Source organism: Capsella rubella, unplaced genomic scaffold (assembly GCF_000375325.1).
Source record: "Capsella rubella cultivar Monte Gargano unplaced genomic scaffold, Caprub1_0 scaffold_1, whole genome shotgun sequence".
Classification (NCBI taxonomy): Eukaryota; Viridiplantae; Streptophyta; class Magnoliopsida; order Brassicales; family Brassicaceae; genus Capsella; species Capsella rubella.
This window is the reverse complement of record NW_006238923.1, coordinates 18,577,065-18,596,397: the sequence shown is the minus strand read 5'-3', so window position 1 is coordinate 18,596,397 and position 19,333 is coordinate 18,577,065. Positions and strand designations below refer to the sequence as shown.

The window sequence follows — 19,333 nt, the reverse complement described above, 5'->3', positions numbered from 1 at the left end:
TTCTTCATGGCTTCATCACATCAATCCCAATAAAAGTTTTGGTATATACTAGTTCATACCAAAATTGTCAAGGGAAGGTCTCTCAATAAGTTGCCAATTTTTTTTGCTAGAATAATAAGCAAAATAAAAAAAACCAAGCTAGACTAATAAGAAAAATAAAAAAAAACCAAACTAGACTAATAAGAAGAAAAAAAAAAATTGTCAACCACAAGATTAGATTAAGAAACCAATCTTAAAATCTAAACCAGTACTTGTTTTTTTTTGTTTTTTTACCCATTGATCAATATTTGATTAGGACATGACTATTTAGAGTTGTAAGTGTTGAATGTTGTACATAACACAAAATAATTCGAGAGCTACAATAATATTTAGCCAATCATGCTCAAAGTTTCTTTTAGAGTTTGGGGGTGATTGGTAAAATCGGTTTTAAAACCTGTGAAGAATTTACTTAACATGTAAAATTTACATAATTAATGTCGAAATAAAACTTGTGAAACCACAAACATATCTTAATTAAAGCCATATTTAATTTTTATTAAAACCAAGTTAATTAACCGAATTGTTTGTACTTCTCTCCGAGACAAAATATCAATCTCGTACGTAGTTGTTAAAATTTAATCATTTTTTTTTTAACAGCTGACTTTGTAAAATTTAATTATTTTTCTTGTGGAAAAAACAAAAGAATTGCGCGTGAGAGAAAGAGTTAGGAACGCGTTCGTTTTTGTGAAATTTTAAATTATAAACGCGTTTTTGGTTGCTAAATTAGTGGTCATATAAAGTCTTCTGGCCAAGTAAACATCACATTACACTCAGTCTACACAAAACAATACACATCAGTACATCACACCACGCACACATATATTCAGCTTCCATTATATAATGAAAGTCCAAGAAGCAGTCGACAAAAACAAAAAAAAGACCAAGAAGCAGTCGACAAAAACAAAAAAGACCAAGAAGCTTAACACCACTTGAGACGATAAGATCATTCTTCTTACTTTTTTCTTGACAAAATTAAGATGCAGCCTATCTTCCATGCGATCCTTCAGAATGACCTTTCAGCTTTTCTTGGTTTGGTGGAAGAGAGAGCATCGTCACTGGATGATAGAAGCGAGGAGCAAAACACGAACAACACGGTTTTGCACATGGCCGCGAAGCTTGGTCACCAAGAACTCGTCTCCAAGATTATTGAGCTCCGACCGGACCTCCTCTGTTCCCGTAACGCACACGGAGACACACCTCTGCATCTTGCTGCTCTTCTTGGAGACGTAAACATAGTTACGCAGATGCTAGACAGTGGATTGGAACTTTGTTCCGCACGCAACAACAAAAACCAAACACCCCTCCACTTAGCTTCTCTAAGTATTTTCATGGAGGCCGCTAGACTCATCGTGGAAAAGACGTATTCAGTCGACCTAGATGAACTCAATTTCGCCTTATCAAGTGGATCTACTTGTAAGTTTATAGTATAAACTCAACATGCTTTCGTAATCTTGTATAAACTCAATGTCTCACTACTGTGTTGTTGTGATCACTGTTAGGTATTGTTGGGATTATAGTGGAGAGATTTCCACAGCTAGCTAGAAAAAGAGCTTGGGTGGTGGAAGGCTGCTCGCCATCAACGCTACTGCATCATGCATGTGACAAAGGGGACATTGAACTGACAAGTATATTACTAGGGGTCGGTCATAGACTAGAAGAAGCTCTTAACACAGAAGGCTTCTCACCTCTGCATCTGGCAGTCCGAAGAGGCTCGGTTCTAATCCTGAAGGAGTTTGTCCTAAAGGCTCCATTTAGTTTCGAAATTCTCACGCCGTCAAAAGAGACAGTCTTTCATCTAGCTGCACGAAACAAAACTATAGATGCTTTTGTTTTCATGGCGGAGAGTTTGGGCATTAACACCCGAATTCATATGAAGAAGAAAGATCAACATGACAACACTGTCTTACATATTGCTGCTTCCGTGGCTTGTTGTGCTCCGGTGAGTAGTTTTCTTTGTCCCTAGCTCTCTCCTCTTTATTCCCAAAGTACTTTTTAGTTACTTGCCATATACTCTATGTGTGTGTGTGTGGCGTTTCTTCTAATATATTCCTATTGAATATATATATATATATATATTTTTTCTTTTTTTTTGAATGAATGTAAAAATATATTCAAAACAAAAAAGTTCCTTTGTACATCAAGTGCGTCCTTATATCAAAGCATCAAAAACATAAGTTGAAAGAGCAACAAAGGAATTTAAAGAAAGAAGTGAAGATGCTTAGCTACGGGTAGCTAACCAAAGTCGTAAACCATCACCATACTTGGTCGTGTTTGCTTGCATTGACAGCAGCTTATTGCGGATCGTGCGATCGAGGAAGCGGGTAAGCTGGTCAGTGGTACTTGGCGTGTTGCCGTGCCGGCGTCGGTTTCGCTCCATCCAAAGCGTGTGAACCGTTGCCTGGAAGACTAGTCGAAGTAGAAAACATCAGAGAATATATTGAATATATTGCAGCTTATACGTTACATTGTTGATAAGAAGCTAATAAATATCAGAGCAAGGAACAAAACGGGTCATCGAGCTTCCGACCTTGTCCCTCTAGACGCCAAAGACTTTGAGTTCATATCAAGCTGCCTGAGGTGTGATGACACCAAGACGTCGGAAGAACTGGATTCTGAGAAGGCTGAGAACAATCAATATTACAGAGGTCGCTCTAATTATCCATTACATAATACTCAAAGACGCTCTCATGAAAAGAAGGTAATACAGTTGCTTGAGTTAATCGGAACAAGCATATCAGAGATAGGAGGGAGGAGACAGAAAAGCAAGAAACATAAAGTTAAAAATGTTCGTAAGAGCTTGGAACATGAGATGCATATAGAAGCATTACAAAATGCAAGAAACACCATTGCGATAGTAGCAGTCCTGATTGCTTCAGTTTCTTATGCCGGTGGAATAAACCCTCCAGGCGGCGTCTACCAAGATGGACCATGGAGAGGGAAAGCTATCGCAGGCAATACGGCAGCGTTCAAAGTCTTTGCAATATGTAACAACGTGGCACTGTTCACGTCGCTGTGCATTGTTATTCTTCTCGTTAGCATCATACCTTACCAGTGGAAACCCTTGAAAAATTTATTAGTGGCCACGCATAGGATGATGTGGGTTTCTGTAGGGTTCATGGCGACGGCCTATGTTGCGGCATCTTGGGTGACCATACCGCATTTACCGGGAACACGATGGTTGTTTCCGGCTATGGTATCCGTTGCTGGTGGATCTCTGACAGTACTCTTTTCCTATCTAGGAGTTGAGACCATCGGTCATTGGTTTAAGAAGATGAATCGTGTTTCTTTTAACAAGAACGACAGCCGTGTCAGAGATATAGATGATGATCCCGTTACAAGGACTAGCTCATATCATGATGAAATGCCTACCAACGCAGACTTCGTCGCCTCCCAAGGATCAGGCTATTATACCTATTGAATCTTTGGATATACTAGCCCGCGTGTATTTTGTTTTTAAAATATTTTTAGACTTAATAATATACATATTTTGATTCTCTTGCTCGTTTTAAAATATTACTCTATCTCATTTTCCCAGATATCTGGATTTGGAATAGGGTTAGTTAAAAGTATGTGCTCAAATAAATGGAAAACAAAAAGAAAGGAATTGATAAATTAAAATTAGTTTTTTCAATAGGAGAGAGAGGAGAAAATACGTGGCTATCCCTATATCAATTTAGTTGCAAGTTAATCATTTAATGAGATTTGACAAGATCCAATTGTGCAGAGGCACCAATGATGATGCGCTATATAGATTATTATCGGATAACTAAGTTGCATATATAGATTGTTATCAGGTAACTAGATTGTTATCTAATATGGTTATCTGATAATTAGGTCGTTATCAATTATGTTATCGGATAACTAGATTGTTATCAAATAATGAAATTCTTATAAAACGATAGTAAAGTATAAAACTCAACAAAACTGCAACACAACTGAATCCCTAAATATGATACATTTAGATAAGGGATAACACATTAATTAGTATAATATTTTTGTTAATATGTGTGGATGTTATCGGATAACAAAAAAGGTTATATGCTTAGGTGAGAGATAAAGAGAGAGAGAAAGATATAAGAGGAGATGAGAATCGATGTTTATTTGTTTATATAAGTGATAAATAGGGGTAAAACGTATGGAAAAAGAGAACTAAATATTGAATTATGGATGTTAGATATTTAACTAATTGGTCAACTGAGGCTACCAAATGTAAATACCCTTCGAAATATATTTTTGTAAACAACTTTTCTCGTGTCTGGACTACCAATCATGAAGTAATATTTTAATACATGTGGTTGTAAAAAAAAAAATATATATACATCTTTTTAGTTATATTATTTGCAGTACTACTCCCTCTCTTCCTTATTAATACATTTTCTAGAAAATAGTTTTGTTTCACAAAGATATGTTTTTAAAAATGTTTTATATGTAATATTAATTAGTTATTATTGATAATTTGTAAACTTCAAGAAAAACAATTGAATATAAAGTAAAAGCAATAACCTCATATGTTTGATCCATATGTAAGTTAAGACGCTCAACAAACTTTATAGAGGAATATATTAAGAATTAAGTTTTTTAAATTCCAAAATATCCTAGAAATGTTTAGATGATCATTTCCTTAATTTTAGACCAAAATTTTTTTAAAATAAAACTTTCTATGTTGATGATTATGTTTATATTAATTATGAAACAGAATTATAAAGTGTCATTTTGATATATATAAAAAACTTACAAAAATCTTAATATAAAAAAATTATCATAATTTCAAAAAATTTGAATTTTTTATAGTATTGATTGTCTAGAGGACGTAAACTGGTACCACCTAGTAGTATGTTGTGTCTTTTTAAGTAAAAGTCCAAAGAATAATTTCATATATAAATTATGTTTTACATTATTAAGTGGATCGATCGATTTATCTCAATACCGGCCCCCATTTCATCTTCTTAAGTTTGAGCCCAGTTCACGTGTTGTCACTCCACCTTTTCTTCGAGGCATATCATCAGTACCCACACTAAGAAAGAAGGTTGAAGAGAGTTCAACAAGATATAGGCGTTTACAATAAAGCCAAAACATCAGAATCCCTAACACGTATATGTTATGTAGACGGACGGCAGATCACAATCACATGTAATGTTGCCCTAATTCTCCAAAGATTTTTTCACATTATCCCATTTTCCAAGTTTACGTGTTTATTATATATTATGTGTTTGTAAAATAAAAAACGTACGTGTACACTTTATTCTTTGTAACGTCTCTTGGCTCATGGATAGATGATGCTATAGAAGCTTCGAACATGCAGAGTTGCAGAGACTTTTAGCACACTTGCATGTCTGTCTAGCGATCGATAGGTTGAGTGAAAAAATATATAAACCTACCCCCAAATCTGTCTTTGTGAAACACGTGGTGTTGGTCATCACACAGATTCTTTTGTTTGATTGTCTCATACTCATATCCCACTTGCTTTATTTTATGGATTAGGAAAAGGAATTAACGACTTTGGTCATACATATAAATCAAGTCATGTACTAGTAAATAAATAAACGAAAAAAAGAGCTTTTTAGAATTCAACGAGAGCTAGGATCGTTAATTAAATAAATAACATAAAGACTAATGATGATAACGATGTTTATTAAAAATTTCTGTAAAATTAGTACAAAAAGAAGATATATAATGTGTGGGCAGAAACAAAAGATATATATAAAAAACCCAAATCCATTAATCAAGGCGTCAAGACAGAAGTGTAGGTGTTTAAGTGTCGACTGTATTGACTAAGTCGTTAAGAAAAAGAAAAAGAAAATGAAATAATTAAATGACCACCTCTAAGTCAGTCACGGTCTTGGTCTCCTCCTGCCGTCAAAATTTTAATTCCGTCATTACGTAACTCATCAGAGAGGAATTAAAACAAAAAAAAAGGACTTGACGGTTGGCCCACCGCCGTTAAATTTGCGGTTAACCGACGACGCGCCTGTCATCCCTTAAATCTGATTCCACGTGTCTTTGTTTATCCACGTGGCATGAGAGAATCCAAAAAAATAATAATAAGAAGGGCGGCTGATTTAGCTTATGTCACTGATGGCATGAGTCAACAACAATAACGCTCTTTTTTTTTATAGTCGAAACGGCTTCGTTCTGACGTGAGCGTCACGCGTTTCTCATTAAAACGCGGTTCCTGAGCCGCGCGTCCACGTGATTGCGCCACGTTTCCGAATAATATTACTCTCTTTGAATGTGCCGCTGCTTTCTCTTTTTTTTTTTTTTTGGTTGTCTCGTAAATAAAAATTTCCAGATTCTGATGCCAATATCTGCGTTTCTTTTATCAAAGCTTTTTAGTTATTTGTTGTTCTTTTGCTAAATTTATAATCTTTAGAAGAAAACAAAAAAAAAAAACATAAATCGATTGTGGCGTGTAAAGATCGTCTAGGACAAATGTTCTCTCTCAAGATGCGTAATGGAGAAATGTGCGTAAGAGTTTGGGGAAGGCGTCATTGGCAAAGTGCATTGAACTCATTACTCTTTTCATAAGAACAAATCAGCAAATATATGAATATTGTGTTTGCTAATTTCTACAAGAAAGTGAAGTGTTATTAGAGTGAAGGCCATCATAAGTCAAGGGGTTTTAGCCCATAATGAAATTGACACAAAAAACAAATATGAACGATGCTTATGCCTGAATAAAATGGTCTTTGTGGGTTTAAAGAAACTTGGATAATGTGAACAAACAGATCAATTTCATTGAGGGTTTCGGACATGAAAAGTACTTAATTAAAGTGGAAAAAGATACACAAATTAAATCAATAGATTATGCCGTGTCCTGTTTTAGACTCTCTAAACATTAACAACCAACTTAATCGATGCAATAGCTAAGTTCTAATAGTGATACCCAAGGCCGACATTGATTTGCCTAAAAAATTGAAAAGGTAATTAAACTAAAGAAAAAGAGGTATATATGGGGTTAAATTATTAAACAATTATGTTAATTAGTTTATTTCTCATATCCGCTAGTCGTTAGAGCCATAAACTGAAGTTACTATAGGGATGAACACTCCATCTCCATCATTTGGGTGTTAGACCACCATTATTGATAGTATTTTACCCAAATCTTGAAAAAAAAAAAAAGATCTTAACCAATAATATTGCTCTAAGAATTTTCTATATCCGAAATATATAAATGTGAGTTTCTTTTCCTAATTCTTTGATAATTGATTTCTAAAACATATTATTAAACATGTTTACTCTGAATAAATCTGAGGACATTCAGTTTAGTTTAGTTTTTTTTTTAAAAAAATCGCGTGAAGTGAGAATATATAATATTTTCGTGCGCCTATTTGATTAATTTAATTACTTCGCTATCAAAACTAAATGGGTAACTCAATAAATGGCATAGAACAGTTTGCTAAACTGAAAAAAAATATGGCTAATATGTTCGAAAATATTCATTTTTACCAAATAGACACGTAAATAGTAGTTTTGCATCTTTCTTTGCTAGCACGGTATTAAGATTTATTGAAATTAAAATTTCATATTTTTGTTTGATAATAATTACCTTTTACTATGTAGGCATGCATAAGTAGATCTTTTTTTGGTCGGAACAAAGTCAACATATATAACGGTATACTAAACTACAATCCAGCAAATTTGTTCGGTAATATACCTTTTTACCAGATAGATATATGCCAATTAAAATTTATATGTTTTTGTTGTTATAGTAACGTAATATATAACGACCCGCTAAATTACAAACTTCATATATTTGTGTGGGATTATATATTTTTTTTACCAATTAGAGAAGCAAATTTTTTTGTTGCCGCAATAAAGACATAATAACGGCCCACTAATCTACAAATCTGAAAATTTTGTTTGACAAATTTTTTTTATACAAATAACATATATAACGGTAAAGTAAATAACAATTCGACAAAATCTTTCAGTAATATACTCCTCTACCAAATATATATTACATGTTATAGTAATAACGAACAACTAAATTAGAAATTTCAGATATTTGTGTTCGATAATATTAAATTTAACCAATTAAACAAGCAAATTATATATTTTTTCATCATCATGACGATATAATAATGGTCCACTAATCTACAAATCCATATATTTTGTTCGACAATTTTTTTTTTACTTTTTTGTAAAATTACATATATAACCGTAGATTAAACTTCACACGGACAAAATTTATTTAGTAATATATTCTTTTTACCAAATTGGCATGCAAGCTCAGTAATATTTAATTTTCTCAACCAAATAATAATTTTTTATAGACACCATAACAACGTAATAACGGTTCACTAATCTTAAAATCCAAAAAAATTGTTTTTTTCAAAATAACATGTAAATGATAATTATCTCCTTTTTATATTGATATGGTTAAAACAAATATAACAGTCCAGTATAATTTTTTCAATAATATTCATTTTTCTTTTGCTAGATATGCAATGTAATAAGATATATACTTATATCGACACCAATGAAGACATAAAAACCTCACAGTATGGTGTTAATATTGTGGTTGTGTCATCATCTCAGTTTAAACACGCATATTAGAAAAATAATCGAAAATTTATAAATGACCATATCTGTTTATATTATAGAGTTAATTCATATATACAAACATAATTTAAAGATGTACGTAACAGCAATATATAAAATGAAACATGACCAAATTTGTATGATATATATCTCTATTCAAGTATCCCATTAATATCCCATTAACATATAGCCCAGTAAGTTTAATTCAAAAATCAGTAAAAATATGAGTTTGTACATCATACATTGTTGAACGTATTAGTATCCCATTAACATATAGCCCAGTAACTTTGATTTAAAAATCAGTAAAAATATGAGTTTGTACATCATACATTGTTGAACGTATTGTAATGTGTGCAGTCGTTGATTCAACGAAAGGGTAAAAATAAGATTCTTTGCAAGAGGAGAACTGAACACGTGGCCAAAACTAAGTGGATATATAAACAAAAACAGGTTTTAAATAAAAAATAATGTGTTGGGTTTGACTGTTCACAAGAAAGCTCCCTAAAAGGAGCGTTGCTTTGGTTAAGTCTCTCTCTCTCTCTCTCTCTCTCTCGGCTCAGCCTCCTTTACTATAAAAAGAAGAAAGGCTTCTCTTCTCATTACCACAAGACTCTCTTCTCACCGATCTTCTCGTTTTCATTCATTTCGATCCATGACGAAACCCGACCCGACTCGTGAGAGTAATGCCGCCAAAGAGATTCGTTACAGAGGCGTCAGGAAACGCCCCTGGGGGAGGTACGCCGCCGAGATCCGAGATCCCGTCAAGAAAACTCGTGTCTGGCTCGGCACCTTCGACACGGCTCAGCAGGCGGCGCGTGCTTACGACTCGGCCGCGCGTGAGTTTCGTGGCTCTAAAGCTAAGACCAATTTCCCCACGTTTCTTGAGCTCCACGGGGACGTCAAACAGGAAGGTGCTTTCGTTGCCAGTCCTTGTCAGAGTAGCACTGTCGTCAACTCGTCCTCTCCCAAGACGGTGAGGTTTGTCACACCGCCGCAGCTCGAACTCAGCTTGGGCTGCGGTGGCGCGTACCGTAGGATTCCTGTTGCACGTCCTGTTTACTACTTCAACGTAACGACGACGACGGCGGCGTTTCCTAAGGTGGCGGTGGCGTGTGGTATCCAGAGCGAGTCAGAAACGTCTTCGGTCGTTGATTTCGAAGGTGGAGCTGGGAAGATAACTCAGCCGTTAGATCTGGATCTTAACCTAGCTCCTCCGGCGGAATAGGCCGTGAGTTTTTTTTCTTTTTCTTTCTTTCTTTATATATGTCGTCGTTTCTTTAGAGAGTAAAATAACGTTTTTTTTTCTGCCTTAGGAAAAAAAAATTATATTATCCGTTTTTTAGAAGAAAGTGGAGAAAAAAGCTAAAATATAATTTTTAGCTGACATGGGAAAAAAGGTCGTTATGTATATAGTATTATGAAATGAAACCCTACTAATATAAGAAAAATCAACGTAACATAAGATCTGAATCTTTTCATATTTATGTTTTTTGTTCGGCAACTGATTTCTCAAATCCAAATCGAAGTATCCTTATTTTTATAAGTATGAAAGACCTATCATATTCAAGAATACGTTTTAATAAATAAGATAAATTATAATAGTGCTCTTTTTGGGGTGTGTGTAGAAGATTTTTTAATATAGTATTTGGTTATTACAAAACTTACAATAATTATTAAAGAGCATCGTCGGCGTCGTCGGCTGGAAAAGACAATGGTCCAAGTGTCGTGAACACACGCACCAATCGTGGGAGGACCTGACCCATCTCTGGCTGCGGCGTACGTTAGTTAGAAGGATACTTCTTTACGCTTACGTCAGTTTCACAGTTTGGACTGCTTTTTTTTTTATTTTTTACTTTTGACTTGTTTGTGTTTTGTGTTTGCATCAAACCTTTTACTTTAACTCCAATGACTAATTGCGAGCATTAAGTTAATAATATTCGATTTGAAGAAATGGTTTAAAGTGAGAGGTCTAAAAGGATAAGAAGGCGGCTTCATAATGAGAGACAAAGGAAGGGATGAGATTTGATTCTTTGTCTGTCGCCAACTTTGTGATCAAAACGTATAAAACAGTTTTAAAAGCACTATCTTCTATATTCGTCTCGGATCCAACGGGTTGAGGAGCCGTCATCGTCACCACGTGGACGGATGTAGTAACTCTTTTAAGTACTCATTCATGATCTCTCCTTTTTTGGGATAGTGAAGATATGAAATTTTGGGGCACGGACGGCGAACATGGACCCATAATGACCAGTTGTCAGTTGATATATATATTTTTTTGCTATTGGATATGTTATTATATAGTATTAGCTATTATTATATGTTGTGATTTTACGTTACGTAGAACGGCTTTTGGATTGATGCGTTTGGGGTCTTTGGTGCTTTGTTAATAAAAACTTCCATCAAAAACGACGGATACTATCGGGATGTGCGGCGAGTTAAAATTCCAAAAACCTATTCACTCATGAAATTCCAAAGCAGTTGACGCCTGCATGCAGGAATCTTTAACATATGGGCAAAAGTTCAGCTTAATCTTTGGTAGCTTTTTTGTTTTTACTTCTTTTCGTTTTTAGCAACTTATGTATTAAAAGAACAGCTAGCTAGTAAGAATTCAAGTAGCTTTGATTCCATTTGCATTTGCTAGTTTACTTGTTATAAGTTATCGGGACTTTTTACAAACATGGAATATATTTATGACGTTTTATCTATCATCAATCAATCTTAAAATAGTATTACTGTATTATAGAAAGCAAAAATAGAATAATAATATGGTTTTTAATTCAAAGAAAAAATAGGAGCGATAGATGCATGCATGCGGCTTAGAATCAGAAACGTGTTTTAGGGCAATTAATTTATAAGGGGATGTAAGTATTTTGTTATTTGACGAGGTGTTATGTTAATTAATGTCAGGGGCTCTAAAAACTGAACAGTTTCAATTTAGCCATTACCTTATCAATACGGGCATTTAGCCCCCATACAAACCAAATTACACTCATGTCATCATGTAAATCAATCACACTGGTGTGGACTGTGGAGTGTGGAGTATGGTGATGGGGTAAACCCGCACAACTCTGCATCTTTCGTATAACATTTTTGCACACCACTCCCATAAATAGATGTTTTTGTTTTGTTTTCAACCAATTTGCCACTATTAACACGTTAACAAATTTAATGTTGGAGGCAACCAACCAGCCAGCCATACACATATATACTAGAATCCGAAAGACCGATCCACGTGTGGCTTGGTCACTCATCAGGAATAATGCTGGAGACACGTGGGTGCTGGTCATCGTATACGTGAAGGTGATTGACAGTAACTCCAAGCACGTCGGCTGCGATGAGCTGACGGTAACCCTCCCCTGGCTGGAATAGTACATACACTCTCTGCTGGGGTCTCATGGTTGGCGCAGTGTTTGAGCCACGTGGTTGATAACGGCGTTTTCACTAAACTCCGTTTTTGAGATTATATATGTGACTGTGACTATATATTTCTTATTATTATTACACTATGATTTTAGTAGAAAAAAAAGAAAAAAAATGGGTGACTCGAGGTCTCTTCGTTGTTTGACCATCATGTCTCCGACCAAAAAGGGACCACACTTACTCAACTACGTTTATTGGATAGTACATTGTATAATTCACCCACATAGTGATAACGTGTCCATTTTCAAATGCATTTAGACAGAAAACATTAAGATGGTTAATTTAATTAAGTGTGTATATATACAGAACAAGTAAAATATAAAAATATTCATATTTGATAAATTAGTAAATAAACTGATCTCAAAATGGACCCATGCAAAAATAAACAAAATTCAATTTATATTCTTTTTTCTACATATATATGTAACATGTTCATTCAAATTCTTGATTACGTACGCGTAATGTATTACCCGACTTCTACATTTCTGGATACTACTCTTAAGGGAAATGACGCTGAATCTGATTTGATTTGCATATATATCCACACACAGTCGTGACGGTGAGGCCATGCATCTAATAACACAAGTCATTTGCCCTAATACTGAGAAAAACTTTTGAACTATATATCACCGGCGAGTTTCCCGTGTCAAACCACCTAACTGAAACTGTAAGTTAAAGAACGTGGATCTAGAAGACTGATTTGGTGTAGCTGCATCTGCATTATCATCTTTCTTTATTTGGTGAATGGTGAGTCCATTGGAAGAGTGAGAGCTGGAGGTGTATTCTTCTTCGGTGCTAGAGGTAAGAGGTCTGCTTAGCCATCTAAACCAAGACCGAGCTACTGATCCTGCAACTTGAGGATATGTTTGATTCACTTTCACTACAGGTTAATCATGGTTATAACTCTAGTCTGATTCATGAACTTGTTCATATTTTTTTGCTTTCTGGTTAAGGTTCCATGTGATAAGTGGTTGACCCATCATTTGTGTCTGTTTTAAACGTATATTAAAAAAAAAAAAATCATTTGATAGATAGCAGATAGTATCATAATAATGATTTCGATTGGTTATTTGTTATATGAGAGAGTTAAGAGAAAGAAACAAAACTAATGAGTTTACGAATGAAATGGTAAAAGAGTAGTTACATATTGTCACCTATAAAAGGCAAACCCTTAATTATACAACTAAGAATATGCTTCCTCTCGTAAAAATACAAGGAAGGGAAATAAAAGATAAAATTGAAGAGCCAATAATATGTAATTAAAAAGAAAAAAAAGAAAATTATAATTATATAAATACAACCTTTTTCAGCTGAAAAAATTATACACATAAATACCAAAATTCAATGCATCAATCAATGTAAAAGACACACACAAACAACATTCTTAACTCTGTTCTGTCTTCTGTGCGCGTCTCAACTTTGGTTTAGATCACGCGATGTTTGACCTAGCCATCTGCAAACACACATGAATATACAATTCACTTCAAGTTGTTAATCTGTCTTCGATTTCCAGGTTGAGAATAAGTGTAATGCTAATCATCATTAGTCAAACCTTGAGAACAAGAATCTTGCAAGTGGGCTAAAGTTTGCATTGGAACTAAATTCTTTGGTAGCTTGCTTTCTTCTGTTTTCTGCATCATTGTTCATTGTCTTTGCAAATACACGGATCGCCATGTCTTGCACTTCTTTCACTGACACTTCCTTTGTACTGTATGACGATTTTCGATGCTCATTAGATCAAAGTATTGATAATACAACTTACCGATAAAATGTATGCAAGTGTGTGTGTTCTTTAAGAGTTTCCCGTACCTTCCCAACTGTTCTATCAGTTTGGCAATAAAAGCTTCAGAAGAACCAGGCTTTTCACGTTCCATCTTCACTAAGGATCTTGAAACTCTATGTCCAATAGATCCTTTGGAGTCGTCACCCCCAACAGCCTACATTATTGCAGCTTCTAACTCAAAAACGAAACTTTTTTTTCTTTCTCAAAATTGAAGACGACTCCTAACTCATCGAGAGAAGTAAGACGCCAATTGTGTCTATATTAGTGATACCATATATAGGAGCTTACCTCTTTTAGAGATGGTAATAGCAATATTGACAATGATGCAGACAATGAAGCCAATTTGGAGTCATCTTCATCATCACTCACTTGTTCCGATCTCATGACTGGTTTTTGTTTATCAGAACGATCGCGGGAATTTCTGCAAGGTAATAGCTTTCATGTCAGAAATAACCAGAAAACCTGTGACCAACAGAAGCTTTGGCATATACATCACACACACACACTAACCTCAAGTAATCAGAATTATCTGTAGCTTGTTCCCTTCTTTTGTTAACCTTTCCGTTACCAAGTTTTTCCCTAGCATTGCCCCTTCTGAAACCTGCTTCAAGTGCTACCTTTGCCTGGTAAAAGGATGGAAACCAATTGTATGAATGAGCAGGAACAGGAAAGAATAACTTGCAATTTCAGAGACAACTCAAAAGATAAAAGTTTGAAACAAACCTCTGCAAGATTTGCTATGCTATCTTCTGAGGCACTGGAACTTCTTTCTTGAAGCCCTAGTCTAGATCTTGGTGTTCGAGGTGATCCAGAATCCTCATTATGCCCACGGACAACAACTGTTCCACTTGTAGAAGCATCATCAAAAGATGCATACCTGTTGGTGGACTACACAGCATAACTGGAATCAGATATACTTAGTTGTTGAGACAGTAAGACAGGACAAGGAAGAGCACACAGACTTGCTTATAAGAAAAACGAAAAAAAAGAGAGAAATAATTTCCTATACCCCAGAGCTTTGATCACGGAAAAAAGATGATGATTGAGAGCTTCTCGGAGATCTTATGACAACAGTTCCGGAGAGTGACGAATCATCCTGAAATTCAGAATGACAAGGATGAGAATAGTATGGTTATAGATGTAACAGGGACTGCATCTAGGCACACAAGAAGCAAAGGAACTCACTTCTTCTTGATAGTCATTCTGATAAGAATCTCTTTTAACAAATCCTCCTTCGGATATTTCAGGGACTGAACTACCATAAGTGGATGACAAATAACCCCCACTGGCTCGTGATGTTTTTTGAGAAGGCTGATTAGAACTAACTTCCTGACGCCTCTCCCTAGCTTGTGGAGGTTTTAGAGCTCTAACAGTACCAGCACCCTGAGGACCCCCAATGCTAAAGTCCCACCCCGCATTTTTGACAGTTTTTACCTGAAAACTGTAGCTCCAAGTTCTTAACATGTTGATAAAAGAGAAAGAGAGAAGAAATCCCAAAGAAATGTTGGCCAAATATCCAACCTAGTTGGAGAAGTTCCCTGGCCTCTTTCATCTTTAGCTAATCTAACAGTCCCAGATGATTCAGCCGGAGATTTTGGACCATTTGTTGGAGTCTCGCCGTCCTCTTTTACTTGGTATTTTGGCCGCTCTCTTAAAACAAGAGAAAAAGACAGCATAAGAATCATTATGTTCAGTATTTTCTTTTGGCATAAAGCAGATATCAAAACACTAATCAACTGAAATCTATCTACATATCAAACTGCATAGTTATTGGCGGAATCAGAAATTGGAACCACAGACCAACTCTGTAGATGAGAATAAACCTCACACCTTATTCTGTCAAGAAGTTTTGGGCTTTTCCTAGCATTCTTTATAAACCTATGTTTGAGAAGTTCTTTGGCATTTGGTCTCTGCAAGTATATGGAAGAGTTGTATGAGAGATTTTGGAGTGTCACTGCTGGCAATAAAGATCAGAGACTGCACAAGTACCTCAGCAGGAGTCTTTTTCAAACAAAACGAAACAAATTCCTTCAAAGGACGTGAAAAATGCTCATCTAACTGCGGAGGAAATACAGAAAGTTAAATATATAGCTCGTGAAAGGCGACTTCGCAATCAAGAAATATGGCAGTATCAGGTTTCCTCGGAAAAAAATGCATTCCAACCATCCAACAAGCCCAAAGATAAAATTAGGAATATGAAACCTGAGGAGGGCTTTCCCGGGGAATGATAAAAAGCACTCTCATAGGATGAAGGTCTGCAAGGGGAGGTTCTCCTTTTGCCATCTCAATCATAGTTATTCCAAGAGACCATATATCTGCCTGGAGAAGCCCACCCCAGCAACAGACCATACAAGATTAGAAAAGGCTACAAAAAAAAGTAAAGCCAGGACATACACAGAAGATTGCGTAAACTAGAAGAATAAAAGAAGCAAAGAAGATGGACGAGATACCTTCTCATTATACCCTTCTGAGTTCTGAATCACTTCTGGTGCCATCCAAAATGGTGTTCCTACAAATGTCTGTCAATTTTTATTATTAGCGAATGCAGTTCAAGTAGTTGTTTAATAACACTAAACCATCACAGATAAGAGTTAAGATATAATAAAATAATTAGTTATCCTTCAGCTTCCTGGGGGTCACTTATGACATAAACTTCCTAACCAATATGTTCAAACATTGGAATGACTAGAGTATGGAAAACAGGAAAAGCATGCACAAAATTTTGTGAAGTAGTGCGTGGAAACTAAAACTGCACAAAGCAGAAGAAGAAAAGTAACGGCCTATCTAAGAGAATTCTAATTACTAGAACATTAACAATAAATGAAGAAGAAAGAAACATGATACAGAGTCAGGAGTTTCATTAACATAATAAGATAAGCACCTTTCTCCTTGATATTGTCCGGGTTAATTGTGCAGAAACACCAAAGTCTGCGACCTGATATGCGCGAAAGAAGTTGGAGATCAGCTTCGCAACTAAAACCACTAGGACATAAATTAATCAAATAAGTTTAAGAAGTAGAGAATACCTTAACATCACCATTCTCGCTCAATAAAATATTAGCGGCTGTGAAAATAGAAGAAAAAAAATTCTCATGCAATAAGCAATAATAACACATAGTTGGATCATGAAAAGCCAGAAGCTAATTAAAATATATAAGCAGAGAAAACCTTTAATATCTCTGTGGATTTTTCCCTCAGCGTGGAGATATTCAACAGCATGAAGTAGGTCGCGCGTGATACAAGCAATTGAAATTTCATCCAAGGGATTACCAGGTTGAAGCTACCCTCGCAATATCGTTTAAGAGATTAAAATTTGCACCAACAAGGATTAAAATATAGAATAAGAACCCCACAGAGATGTGTGCATCATCAAACAAACAATTATATTTCTCAAACCAGCAAAGAAGTGAAATTACATACAAGGTCAGCAACCGAGCCACCAGCCATGTATTCCATGATGATCCATAACTTGGTCTGGTGAAGGTAAGAACCATAGTATTCGGTAATATATGGGCAACGACATTGTGATAATACTGAAATTTCCTGGGATTAATAGCAAAATGTGAACACGACAATCTTGCATTGCTAATACTAACCAAAAAAATTTGACGCCAATCCAAGAGATACCTTCTGTATATCTTCAATCTCATCTTCTCTGTCAGACATGAAGAAAAGGGGCTAGTTAAAAAAAAAAGGGCACTGAGCATTGTGGTAATCTTGAGACAAGGATACTACAGCTAAAAACTATATCTATTCTACAGAGACAATCATGTGTAGATTAATACCTTTGACAATCGCAAACAAGTAGTATATACAAGATTTAGAAAAACCAATGTTCAATTTTATTAGAGAGCAAAGAAAATAATATCCAAACGTATAAGTGGAGACTGCATATTTAATAGTGAGAAAAACATAAAAACGCAAATACTTACGATTCTTCCAGATCGATAACTTTAATGGCAACTTCTTTGTTAAGATCCGTATCAAACCTGATAAGCAGATGCAACAGTTCAGGATACGAATAAAGCAAACAAAACTTTTCTTAGTCAGTCCTTATTGAACAAAACAGAAAACTAATGCAAATTGGATTATCCTAAATCAAGGCTGGAATGTTAAAATATTTCTTCCACAAATTTTCTACTTTTTTCATTCAATATCAACAAAACACCCAACTCTCAGTTTCTTTCTAGCAAGAAATGTCAATATTATATTTCAGATGAAAGAACTTCTATCAGTACCAGTCTACTCTTGCCAATGAAAGAACCAATTGAGAAAGAAAAAATAGAACAGCAGAAGGTCTAAAGACTTACAGATGAGGGTCATTTCAGTTCAGCAGGTTAGATTAAGTACCTAAGCTAGTATACCAATTAATTCACAAGAAAAAAAATCTGCTACTCTTACACATGTAGTGTGTTCTGTGGCATTCCTTCTGATCAATAAATAAGAACCTAATAGAAAATCTTAAGAAGTCAAAATGAATCAGAGACTTACGCTTTGTAGACATCACCAAACGATCCTCTTCCGATCAGCTCAAACTGGCTAAATCTGGTTCCAGCTGCCTCTTGTAAACCAGCAACATCATCCATTTCCACAAGAATAAACCAAAAAAGGAATCACCTTTTCTTCCGCTCTGCAAATACACTTTGATTGCATCAACAAAACTTGCCAATAACAAGCAGAATCTCACTTGCAAAACTAAAAATTTCCCCAAAATGAGTCAACCCTTCAACTATCACACAGCACATTACCCAAAACTGAGATCTATAACTAAAATCTGATTATCACAATGCATAGACTCTTTACTCGATATTCATTTTCAACTATAGAATATCCAAAACAAATTCAACATACACGTAATTCGAAACACTTCCGATTGAAATTTCTCCCATTCAATCAAATCACCAAAAAAAAAGAATAAAAAAGGTCAAATTTTTATCCTTCGATTACAATGTCAAAATCCGAGAAACTCCAGAATCGGATTCAGAGATTACCTTTTGATATAGTTTAACGAAGGAGTCGCTTCGAAGATATAATACAGATCTTCTTGCTTTCCTCCCTCAGTCTTCGTTTTTATGTTACCTTCCCAAGAAAAATTCTCTGTTCAATGCTCTCTCTCTCTCTCTCTCGAGCACCAAGAGATCGAGAAGATGAAGAAGAAGAACTTCGATTATGAAGTTTTCTCGATTTGATTATTATTCAATTTTTGTTTTTTCATTTTTGTTATTTTCTTTCTTACTTCTCATTTTTTATTTCCCTAAAAAAAATTGAAAAAAAACCTTAAACAACGACCCGACCCGACCCGGCCCGAGTTATAGCATCGGTGTAAAGAGATACCCAATATAAACGTGTAATGAGACAGGCCCAGCCCAAACCTAGATGAGCTTTTTTGTTTCAAATTAAATTCTAAACCAAGCAAAGCTGTTTTTGTTGCATTGGACCAACGAACGATGATTGGACCACAAGTCCCCCACTCCAGAACATATCCATTTTCCCAAACAATCCAAAAAACAAAAGAACAAAGATGGTGACCTTAAATGGCCCCATGGATCA

The 19,333-nt window shown here is 35.3% G+C and overlaps 3 protein-coding genes across 3 annotated transcripts; 2 read left to right on the top strand and 1 right to left on the bottom strand.

Moving 5' to 3' along the window:
- The first annotated feature begins 990 nt into the window (after window positions 1-990).
- Window positions 991-3,457, top strand: LOC17898225 (serine/threonine-protein phosphatase 6 regulatory ankyrin repeat subunit B). Its single transcript, XM_023788785.1, has 4 exons — window positions 991-1,452; window positions 1,539-1,978; window positions 2,492-2,990; window positions 3,150-3,457. Exons 1-4 carry the CDS (start codon window positions 1,017-1,019, stop codon window positions 3,455-3,457), a joined length of 1,683 nt encoding a protein of 560 aa, XP_023644553.1. The 5' UTR covers window positions 991-1,016.
- A 5,630-nt stretch (window positions 3,458-9,087) lies between these two features.
- On the top strand, window positions 9,088-10,042 carry LOC17900126 (ethylene-responsive transcription factor 8). Its single transcript, XM_006305603.2, has one exon. It carries the CDS (start codon window positions 9,233-9,235, stop codon window positions 9,803-9,805), a length of 573 nt encoding a protein of 190 aa, XP_006305665.1. The 5' UTR covers window positions 9,088-9,232; the 3' UTR covers window positions 9,806-10,042.
- A 3,059-nt stretch (window positions 10,043-13,101) lies between these two features.
- Window positions 13,102-18,982, bottom strand: LOC17897835 (germinal center kinase 1). The gene is made up of 21 exons (XM_006304719.2): window positions 18,775-18,982; window positions 18,275-18,413; window positions 17,716-17,772; window positions 17,411-17,438; window positions 17,204-17,326; window positions 16,952-17,063; window positions 16,810-16,847; window positions 16,665-16,718; window positions 16,234-16,302; window positions 15,986-16,102; window positions 15,773-15,841; window positions 15,614-15,693; window positions 15,305-15,433; window positions 14,969-15,224; window positions 14,793-14,879; window positions 14,507-14,671; window positions 14,294-14,406; window positions 14,072-14,204; window positions 13,810-13,937; window positions 13,553-13,708; window positions 13,102-13,453 (listed from the first exon to the last, which is right to left on the bottom strand). The coding sequence occupies exons 2-21, from the start codon at window positions 18,367-18,369 to the stop codon at window positions 13,414-13,416; spliced, it is 2,049 nt and encodes a 682-aa protein (XP_006304781.1). The 5' UTR covers window positions 18,370-18,413; window positions 18,775-18,982; the 3' UTR covers window positions 13,102-13,413.
- Window positions 18,983-19,333: the final 351 nt, after the last annotated feature.